The sequence below is a fragment of the Podarcis muralis genome, chromosome 1, assembly GCF_964188315.1.
Source record: "Podarcis muralis chromosome 1, rPodMur119.hap1.1, whole genome shotgun sequence".
NCBI lineage: Eukaryota > Metazoa > Chordata > Lepidosauria > Squamata > Lacertidae > Podarcis > Podarcis muralis.
In genome coordinates this window covers 43,596,060-43,607,526 of record NC_135655.1, presented here as the reverse complement: position 1 = coordinate 43,607,526, position 11,467 = coordinate 43,596,060, and the positions used below count along the sequence as shown (strand labels likewise).

Sequence of the window (11,467 nt, the reverse complement as noted above, 5' to 3'; positions counted from 1 at the left end):
CCTTAGTTAGATCAATTGGAGTGTTCAATAATCACCCACAGGTGGTTAAAAAACCTTTTTCTCACTGTTTGGCATGAGAAATACATCATGGAAACTGAGCCCTTTAGAACAGTTCCAAGTATGTACAATTCTCCCCACATGTTTACCCACTCATTTAAGTTATCTGAGGAGTTCTCCCTCCATATCTAGCTGTATTGTGGTAAGATGCTAAGTAGGGCCTTCTCTGTTGTAGTAATTATTATTATTATTATTATTATTAGTCTTGCTTGCACGTCACCATGAGGTCCTAAGGCAGGTTACAATCTTAAAATATAACATTAAGATCAGTTAAAACAAATTGCAGACAAGATAATACAGGTAATAAAATATAAAGGTAAAGGTAAAGGTACCCCTGCCCGTACGGGCCAGTCTTGACAGACTCTAGGGTTGTGCGCCCATCTCACTTAAGAGGCCGGGGGCCAGCGCTGTCCGCAGACACTTCCGGGTCACGTGGCCAGCGTGACGAAGCTGCTCTGGCGAGCCGGCACCAGCGCAGCACACGGAAACGCCGTTTACCTTCCTGCTATAAAGCGGTACCTATTTATCTACTTGCACTTAAGAGTGTTTTCGAACTGCTAGGTGGGCAGGAGCTGGGACCGAACGACAGGAGCTCAACCCGCCGCGGGGATTCGAACCGCAGACCTTTTGATCGGCAAGTCCTAGGCTCTGTGGTTTAACCCACAGCACCACCTGTGTCCCGTAGCAAGTGACAGTGAATCTTAAATGTTGGGTTGAATGATTGTAGCTGCTCAAAAACACTGTCTCTGCACATACAACATACACGTAGAGCGCATGGTTTCCCCCCAAAGAATCCTGGGAACTGTTTGTTAAGGGTGCTGAGAATTGTAGCTGCGGGGTAAACTACCATTCACAGGACTCTCTGTGGAAAGCTATGTGATTTATATGTGTGGTATGAACATAGCATGTTTTCCACCCATTCTTTACCTGCCAGAAGTATGTTTGCATGCTATAGGACACATCCTGCTTAATATACAGTATTACATATCTCACTTTAAATACATACTTACCAGATAAAGCATACTCATAAAGGGCATAATCTATTCTGCTGCACAAGCCCTCCTGAAATGTTTGCTGCTCTTTCGTGGGGAGGGCCAAATGGCTCGAGGTTGAGTTCCTGAAAATTTCAGGCAGAGCAGGGCTGGGCTAGATTCCGGTCTGAAACCATGTAGAGATACTCCCAGTCCATTGAGGCAATACTGAGCTAAACAGACCAAGAGCCTGACTCCATATATGACTTCGTATATACCACACATTTCAACAGCACTTGTGCAGGACAGTGCCTCTGTGGCTCAGGCCCTGTCAGGAGCCAGCCAGCAGCAAATTACACGGAGTAAGTGATGTTAACTTCACTAATGAGCACAGCAACTCATCTTTGGTAGGTCTTGCCCCTATGAGGGTGAGCTCCCGTTGCTCGGTCCCTGTTCCTGCCAACCTAGCAGTTCGAAAGCATGTCAAAGTGCAAGTAGATCAATAGGTACCGCTCCGGTGGGAAAGTAAATGGCGTTTCCGTGTGCTGCTCTGGTTCGCCAGAAGCGGCTTAGTCATGCTGGCCACATGACCCAAAAGCTGTACGCCGGCTCCCTCGGCCAACAAAGCGAGATGAGCGCCGCAACTCCCGAGTCCGTCACGACTGGACCTAAGGGTCAGGGGTCCCTTTACCTTTATCCTTACTTTACGTAGTGGTTTTCAACCAGTGTGCCGTGGCACCCTTGGGTGCCTTGAATGATGGTCAGGTGTGCTGCGGACAACATTAGTCTGCCCCACTTTCCCTCCCTCCCTCCTCTGATGCCCTCTCACATTTCTGCCTCCCAAATGCTTGTGACTGTTTGCCTCACATTCACCTTTGGTTAGTGTGGAGATTGGGCTGTTAAGGCTGTGGACATCCTCTTTCCAGGCCCCTGTGGGGTGGGGTGAGGAGGCACCTGTCCTCAAGGAGTGGGAAGAGGAGGCTGAGGGAACACTCCACAAGGGAGGGTGTTTGAAAAGGGGTGAGGGGCTGTCAGCTCTGCAGGTAAGGGGTGACATAACTGGGCTTCTGAGGCTTGGAGCGTGTTTCCCCACAGGGGAGCCGCAGAAAGAATATAGTTGGTCAAGGGAGCCATGGACTCAAAAAGGTCGAAAACCTCTGCTTTATGGTTTTGCCACCACTTGAAAACATTTCTTTCGTCAGGAATTTTAGATGCTAGCTGATTACGCCTGCTTGCTTTTGATATTGCTGATTCATGCTGCATATGCTTACTGCATTGTTGATTCTGGCTCTTTGAAATGCTTCTGCATATGTCAACTTAGATACCCAGTTTCCGAGTTGAAAGGCAACTCTCAAAATCTTTCTAATAAGCAAAATATTGAAGACGCACGAGGAAAGTGTTTTATGGAGATTGCCGTCTTCTGATGGAGCCCCCCGTGGTGAATGCAGATGGACCATTTTGCTAGTACTCTGTCTTTGTTCCATCCCACCCACTTTCACCATGCACTTCAGATTAAAGTTCACATTCATTTTGTAAGCATCACACTTGGTTTTTACAAGTAATATTTACACCTGCCCACTTGAGGCCGGTGCACAATGACTGGGTCCAGCCACAAAGCTGCACCGGTTCAGGATCCTACCAATACAGTATCTAACATGGTGAAGCCCTACGACTTTCTTCAGCCCTGCCATGGATTCTTGAGTTGAGATTCCTGCATTGGGGTGGGGGTGGGCTAGATGACCCTTGGGGTCCCTTCCAACTCTGATTCTAAACCACTATACAGTAGTGCAATTCACACGGCGACCGCTTCCCTTGCTGGGTTATCGCAGCTGCATGGCCTTGACCCGCCTCTCCATGCCCACTCCCATCGCACAGGAGAGGTTTGCACACCTTTTATCCATATGGGCTTAGAACCCCTTTGTGAAAGGGGGGAAACCCTGAGCCAGAACAGAGGAGAGATGACGGCTATGCGACCCTATTTGGGGGGGTGCACAGGGCCGGATTTAGGTTTGATGAGGCCCTATGCTACTGAAGGTAATGGGGCCCTTTATATGTCCAGCTGCCTTTTGGCAACAACAAATTGTCATTTTTTGGTGTTGAATATATGCTATATGGCAATTTATGGACCTAATAGGTATCCAAAGTCATTTGCACATAACAAAATACAGTGGTACCTCGGGTTACATACGCTTCAGGTTACAGACTCTGATAACCCAGAAATAGTGCTTCAGGTTAAGAACTTTGCTTCAGGATAAGAACAGAAATCGTACTCCAGTGGTGCGGCAGCAGCAGGAGGCCCCATTAGCTAAAGTGGTACCTCAGGTTAAGAACAGTTTCAGGTTAAGAACGGACCTCCGGAACGAATTAAGTACTTAACCCAAGGTACCACTATATGTACTTTATCAAAGTAATTGTTGAACTGAAATACAATTAAGTATATTAATAGTGAAATACAATTAAGAAGTTTATTAATAGTGAAATACAATTAAGAAGTTTATTAATAGTGAAATAATTATTAAGCTCTAACTTAAGTACATCCAGTTGTTTTTTCCTTTAAATTTTTTGGGTGCCCCCAAGAGAGTGGGGCCCTAAGCTATAGGGGAGGACCCTGTTGCAACAGCTTTAATAAAGATCAGACTTACTAGCCACTTTGCTTCTCAATATTCTCTGCTTGGCCTCTGTTATTTTCTCCTACCAATAGCGAACTCACGTAAGGACTCTATACGGGATCTTGGATAAGGCAAAAAGGGCAGATTTTGTTTACAACATAGCTTATGCGTAAATCCGGCACTGCGGCTATGCGACCCTATTTGAGGGGGGCATGGAAACCAGTGGGGCGCACTTCTAACTGGATAGACATGGGGGTGGGGTGCATCCCCCGCGCCCCGGGCAAGGTCGCCGGTTGCTCCCAGCCGCTGCCGGGGCTTCCCTTCGCCGCCTCTCTCCGCATCCCAAAATGGCAGCGAAGGCGGGGCTTCGTTTCGACGCGCCGCCCGGGAAACCTCCCCATCCTGGCGGCGGCGGCGGAAGCAGAGGCTTGTGCGTCAAAGCGCTGCTGGGCTGAGCGGAGGCGCCGCTGCCGCCCTCTAAGGATGGCAGAAGCAGCCCACGCAGCACAGGTCAGTGGGCATCGCCAGCAGCCTCCGCGTCTCCTCCTCCTCCTCCTGGGTGGGCAGCCTCCGTCTCCCTAGCACGGAGGAGGAAGGTTGTGCCGGCCTAGAGAGTCACGGCCCGCCCGCTTCTTCGGGCACCCGGGCTTTCAAGTGCCTCTGAGCATGCCTAGAGAGCGTTTCCTTCGCGGAAAACTCTTTGCATCCCGTCCCCGCACGCTTGGGACTATGGAGCATGCGTCCTAGCGGGCCGTGGACTCCTTTGAATGACACGAGCCATAACATGGCGTTATTATTTGCAGTGGGGCTGCCTGTGCATTCAGGCGGGTTTTTCTGTCTCTGGGGAAATGCCCCACAGCTGCAGGCTAGAATTGGTTGAAGGGGGCTTTGCCGCGCATCGGATTCTCTTGTTTCTATGGGCCCCTAATGGCGAGTTGGGGCCTGTGAGCTGCCCGTTGTATCTGCGAGGCTAGTAGAAGAGACGATGATACCTGCATAGACAAAAGAAATCGGCGAATGACTTGCGAAGAGAGGAAAGGCAAAACAGGTTTCTGGCATGTGTGCAGCGGCACATGTTCAGGCCTGGATTTTTACCTATTTGTTTTTGTTTTTTTTTTTTAAATCTCCATTGAGAAGCAAGACAGGAGCCAGGAAGGAACAGCATAAGTTTACCCCCTCTCTAAAGAAATGTGATGAATTGCATTTGAGGCCTCTGCTGGAAAAGTAGACTAGACGTTTAAATACAAGCTTTTATTTAAACAAACACAGAAGTGTCCTCCCAGAGGACACTTTAAAGAGGCTTAAACCTTTAAAGGGATGCTTTGCAGATTGCATCAGTTCCTTCTGTGTGATTATCAGCAACAGATTGTAGGAAGATCCAGCGGTCTGAGTGGACTTGAAGTTTAAGTCTGATAATTAAGGTACTGAGTTTGCAGTATACAGAAAAAAAGGAAGGAAGTACCATGCAATAAGAATACCTGTGTTGAAGTCCAGATAGATAGATAAAAAGGTAAAGGTACCCCTGCCCGTACGGGCCAGTCTTGCCAGACTCTGGGGTTGTGCGCCCATCTCACTCAAGAGGCCAGGGGCCAGCGCTGTCCGAAGACACTTCCGGGTCACGTGGCCAGCGTGACGAAGCTGCTCTGGCGAGCCAGAGCCGCACACGGAACGCCGTTTACCTTCCCGCTAGTAAGCGGTCCCTATTTATCTACTTGCACCCGGGGGTGCTTTCGAACTGCTAGGTTGGCAGGCGCTGGGACTGAGCAGCGGGAGCGCACCCCGCCGCGGGGATTCGAACCGCCGACCTTTCGATCGGCAAGCCCTAGGCGCTGAGGCTTTTACCCACAGCGCCACCCGCGTCCCTGATAGATAGATAGATAGATGATAAATATTGCAGAACACATTATATTTTGCTTTATAGATTTTTTACTTTCTTTGGTGAATGTCAAGGACAAGTAGCCAAATAACTTGCATATCATACACAAGTGTGTGATGGTTTAGCTGTAATCTTCCTCGTGATATTCTTTGCTCATTAAATTTAACAGCCTTATTCCAAATTCTGTACAAATGGAAAGACATAGGTACATTACTTGTGTAGAAAAAACAAAGGGTTAGAATTTCCATGCCCAAATACTCATTTGAAGTAGCATGTGGTCTTCTATGAACTCTCTGCACTACTGTACAAGTTTATGCGTGTTTTCCTTCTTTTTTAAAATGTAGTTTAAAGATTCAAGCCCTGGGTTTCTTCTGCCCAGAGCTGATGTGCCTTTTCATATGGCATGATGTCAGAAATGAATGACGCTGGTCCCATCCATAGACGATGACATCACAGCAGCGGTGGTGGTGGCACTGGGGTGGGGGTGGGGAGATAAAAAAAGCATGAAGAAAATTGCAGGAAGGTATAACACAGCAGGGCAGTGTAAATGATAATAATAATAATAATGCTAATACTAATAATAAATTTTATTATTTATACACCACCCATCTGGCTTGGTTTCCCCAGCCACTCTGGGCAACTTACAGCATATCTGAAAACAAAATTAAAATATCAAGCGTTAGAAACCTCCCGATACAGGGCTGCCTTCAGATGTCTTCTAAAAGTTGTGTAATATACAAGATGCACAATCAATAGATGGCTAATTTGTTTCACACAACTCAAGCAGCATTTTAAGTTCTAGTCTAGTCAGAACTTGAGTCTTACCCTTTGGACTTCATCCAGCCTACACGCACAGAATATAGTTTGAACACATATAAGGTGGGTGGAATTAGTAATAGGAGTATTAATGGTGATTTCTCACACAATTTTTTGTACTCTGTTTTTAATACTTGAGAGCAAAGTATATGTCTCTCGCTGATGTGCAACAGATGCATTATTTGCCCCTTACCTATTTAAAACTGGCGGAAGTGAAGGCTTAATGTTTATTTTAAAAGTGTAAGCAGCAAATAAGGCATAGATGCACAACCAATGAAGTGTGCCTGCATTTTATTCTTATTTATTTATATGTTACTACGTTAATAATAATAATAATAATAATAATAATAATAATAATAATAATGCTTTATTATTTATACCCTGCCCATTTGGATGGGTTTCCCCAGCCACTCTGGGCAGCTTCCAACACAATATCAATAATAATAATAATGTTGATAATAATAATAGAGCAATAAAACATCAAACATTAAAAACTTCCCTTAATAGGGCTGCCTTCAGATGTCTTCTAAAAGTCATACAGTTGTTTATTTCCTTGACATCTGATGGGAGAGCATTTCACAGGTCAGGTACCACTGCCGAGAAGGCCCTCTGCCTGGTTCCCTGTAGCCTCACTTCTTGCAGTGAGGGAACTGCCAGAAGGCCCTTGGAGCTGGACCTCAGGCTGAACGATGGGGGTGGAGATGCTCCTTCAGATATACTTCAGATATATGGTGTATATGTGTATCTATGTAATATATTTATTTTTACATTTATATTCCACCTTTCATCCAAGGAGCTCAGAGTTCCCTCCCCATTTTATTCTCACAACCTTGTGAGGTAGGTTAGGCCAAAAGGCAGTGAGTGGTCAACCCAATGAACTTCATGACTAAGAGGGGATCTGAACTCTGCTCTCTGAAGTCCTAGAACAAGAGCTGCTCATCTGGTGGGACAGAGCTGTAATAATAGCCTCCCAGCAGAGACATCATTGCTGCTTACATGGACGGATGAGGCAGTGGGGATGTCAGGGCTGTGCAGGTACACTGGGGGAACCATTCTTGCATTCCCACTGCTGCACCCACACAGCTTAAGCCCCTCTGCTGCCCTGCCCCTCTTTCTGTAAAGCGGCAGTGATACGCCTGCCAGGAAGACATTGCTGCAACTCTGTCACACCAGGCAAGCCACTCCTGCCCTATCCCAAAAACTATCCACTACACCAAAGGTGTTCCCTTCGATATCTGTTTCTGAATATCTTCTTTCAGTAATGTTTCAATCTGATTCTGAAAAGAGATAAAATGAAAGAACTCTCTTCCTTGGCATGCTTCCTGCAAAAGCATTTCATAACATTTATCTTGGACCAAAGGCCTTGCATGGTTTCGCCTTCAGATTGTGAAAGTTGAGTTGCTAGGAGGTCTGTTCTGGTATCACTCTGGGCCACTAGTATTGATTGCTCTGACGTGAGGGGTGTCTGTTATTGTTTGTTGGGTGTTGCTGACTTAAAGTTGTGCCTTAAAAGTTTTAAGTTGTGCCTTGAAATAAAGGACCTCATTGGACTGCTTAGCAGTAGAGCAGTGGGAAATTTAGAAGTGCAGGGTGCCTTCATGATATAACCACCACGCCCCTTCTAAGATTATACAACAATTTTATAAATTATACAATTAGGGATGCATTGCAACAATCAATGCAGGTCTCCACAGGTTGCCTTTCAGCTACTATTCTGTGCACATACATGGGCAAATGATTTGGAGTGACTTAAAGTGTGTTTTCCATGAAGTTCCCTTGTATGTAACAGAACCTGCACACTCATCTCTTGAAAAAGAAGCACCTTGTGTTTTTGGTGTTCCTAAATGCTTAGCAATACAGTGGCTGTAGGACCCTGGAAGGGACGTGGGTGGCGCTGTGGTCTAAACCACTGAGCCTCTTGGGCTTGCCAATCAGAAGGTTGGCAGTTTGAATCCCTGCGATGGGGTGAGCTCCCGTTGCTCAGTCCCAGCTCCTGCCAACCTAGCAGTTCGAAAGCACACCCAAAAGTGCAAGTAGATAAATAGGTATCGCTCCGGCGGTAAGGTAAACGGCATTTCCGTGCGCTGCTCTGGTTTCGGTGTTCCGTTGCGCCAGAAGTGGCAATGTCATGCTGGTCACATGTCCCAGAAAAACTGTCTGCGGTCAAACTCCGGCTCCCTTGGCCTGTAAAGCAAGATGAGCACTGCAGCCCTAAGTCATCTGCGACTGGACTTAACTGTCAGGGGTCCTTTACCTTTACCTTTTTTAGGACACTGGAAACAAGGACCTTGCAGGGACCTTGCTGCAGAAATAGTAATGAATGGGTCTTCAACCCTCTATGATCCCAGACCACTAGGCCACTGCTGAGTAGGTAAGAGTATACAAATATGTCATATGTCATATTTTGTTCTGAAGGGAGGACAAGGACAGAAGAAAACTTTGATCACAAGTATGTTTCCCTGTGAGCGGTTGCAGTTTGCTCTGTGGCGGCCTTTTGAAGTCAGTTTCTCTAGGATATCAAACACTTGGGCCCTGAAGCCCCATAGCACTGCTGTACATACAAAAAGTTGACCATTTTGTTGGGATTCGCTCACTATTTCCTCCACTGTGTCTGAAGCTTCCATAAATAAACTGGGGGGAAAGTGCTGTGAAGAACAGAAGAAAGGAAGGAGCACTTTAGAAACAGCCGTTTGTGCAGAAGTCACATCAAAGACAGGTGGATTGCAGAGTGTGTGTTCTGCCTCCTTCCTAAAATAACACCCACAGCAGCAATAACACTCTGTTTCCTCCACCTTTTTGGCATGAGAATGTGTTTGCAGAGAATTGTGCAACAACTATTCTGCACAAATTTCCGGTTTCAAATGAGTATAATAGCAGGGCACCTTAATTGGGGTGGGAGAGGGGGAGGCCATTGACATTTCTGGGCTGTCCGTTAAAAGCCCTGTTATTTGTGGCCCTTCGGGGTACTTGAAAAGTGTCTGAAAGTAGAGGGTAATAAGAATTCATCAAAAGCTTGTTTTCCCAGGTAAAGTTCCTTTCCTCCCTTTCTCTGCACCTGATTCAGGTTAACCCTTAAGCTCTGTAAAGGAAGGCTGTGACTACAAAAGGAGAAAGATGTTGTCAAGGCCCAAGCCTGGGGAGTCGGAGGCAGATTTGCTGAAGTTCCAGAATCAGTTCCTGGCAGCGAAAGCTTCTCCGGCAGTGAAGGTTGTAAAGAAAGCAGATAAGAGAAGAGGGGATCTGGGGAGTGGAGAGGATGAGAGACCCTCATTGCAGCATGACAGGGATGTGGTGATGCTGGATGGTAAGTTTACCTTTTTTTATTTCAAATTATCTTGTTTTGTATTGATGGTTTAGTACAGCCTTCCCCAGCCTAGTGCTGTTTGAATGTTTTGAACTGCAACTCCCATCAGTCCCATCTGGAGCACGTCAGATTGGGGAAGGCTGGCTTAGTAGTCAACAAAACCAAAATCACTTATTCATTGGCTGTAAGTTGCTAGGTATATTTGAACAGCTTGCTTACTGTAACCTTGCCTGCACTAGCTACTGTTCCCAGCCATCCCTCTTTTTGTTTGCAAAGCAGCCATTTTTGGTGCCAGATTGTTGTCAAGACTAGACGGCAACCCAGTTGGAATTAAGGGCATCATTTAATAATAATAATACAATAAAATAATGGTAATATAAATTTTATTATATACAGTGGTACATCTGGTAACGTACTTAATTCGTTCTGGAGGTCCGTTCTTAACCTGAAACTGTTCTTAACCTGAAGCACCACTTTAGCTAATAGGGCCTCCCACTGCTGCTACGCCGCCGCACGATTTCTGTTCTGATCCTGAAGCAAAGTTCTTAACCCGAGGTACTATTTCTCGGTTAGCGGAGTCTGTAACCTGAAGCGTATGTAACCTGAAGCGTATGTAACCCGAGGTACCGCTGTATATGCCTCCCATCTGACTGGGTTGCTCCAGCAAAATACTAAAACACCATAAAACACCTGGAGATTACTAATGCTCTGCATATTCTCTCTCTCTCTCTCTCTCTCTCTCTCTCTCTCTCTCTCTCTCTCTCAGACTTTCCTGATGTGCCCCCTCCACTGACACCAGCACCTCCCAAAAAATCCAAATTCAAAAGTGCCCGTGTTCATTTTGATGAGGATCCAGGAGAGCAGTTGGATCGCAGTGATCAACACATCACAGCTGTCTTCAGCAAAATAATTGTGCGTTTATAAGAACTACAATAATAGTGATTAAACCTCTGATTGACCTGTGGTAATGATTGATAAATACTCAAGCTGGGGCAGCATGCATTAAAAATAAAGTGATATAATCCTGCAGAGTAACCCAAATATTGCACACATACATTCCAAAGCAGAAATTACGTAATTTCTAATTATACACATTTTTACTTATTGTTGTTTAATTTATTCTTCTTTTGCTGGGAAATGAAGCCTCCTGGGGCTCAAAGGCACCTTCTGACCACTGAATTTATAGGAAGCTTACCTGACCTTCTGGCAGATTACTCAGAGTAATCTGAATAAACACAAACCTCTGTGTTGCAAAATGTAACAATCTACAAAAATGCAAACGCAGCACGCTGGACGTTAGTGGATCAGTGCCCACTAGCATGATCCCTACTAGTATGAATATTTCATTGATAATTATTCACTGATGAAGACTTTATTCTGAAACAGTTGAACTATTCCAGATATACTGGCCTTTTGAGACTTTTGAGAGACGGCTTCCTTTGAGAGACGGCTTGGCATTCCTCGCTATTCATTGATTTGTTTGATTCTTTGTTTGACTCTGATACATATACCAACTTGTAGTTACTTGAATATTTTGTGAGATGTGTTGTATGATATATACATCATTTTGAAGTGGCTTATTCGTATATTTTGAATGACATCATAACCGATTATATATTCACTAACAGTTATTAGCACTGTGGGTTAAACCACTGAGCCTTGGGCTTGCCGATCAGAAGGTTGGCAGTTTGAATCCCCGCAATGGGGTGAGCTCCCGTTGCTCGGTCCCTGCTCCTGCCAACCTAGCAGTTCGAAAGCACAATGTGCAAGTAGATAAATAGATACCGCTCCGGCGGGAAGGTAAACGGCGTTTCCATGCACTGCTCTGGTTCGC

At 45.7% G+C, this 11,467-nt stretch overlaps 1 protein-coding gene across 1 annotated transcript in view; it reads left to right on the top strand.

Moving 5' to 3' along the window:
• Positions 1–4,004: 4,004 nt before the first annotated feature.
• Positions 4,005–11,467, top strand: part of RPAP1 (RNA polymerase II associated protein 1) — a 44,098-nt gene continuing 36,635 nt past the window's right edge. Inside the window, 3 exon segments of the mRNA XM_077927072.1 lie at positions 4,005–4,147; positions 9,394–9,633; positions 10,400–10,545. Coding sequence (XP_077783198.1) covers positions 9,444–9,633; positions 10,400–10,545 — 336 coding nt within the window. The 5' untranslated portion in view covers positions 4,005–4,147; positions 9,394–9,443.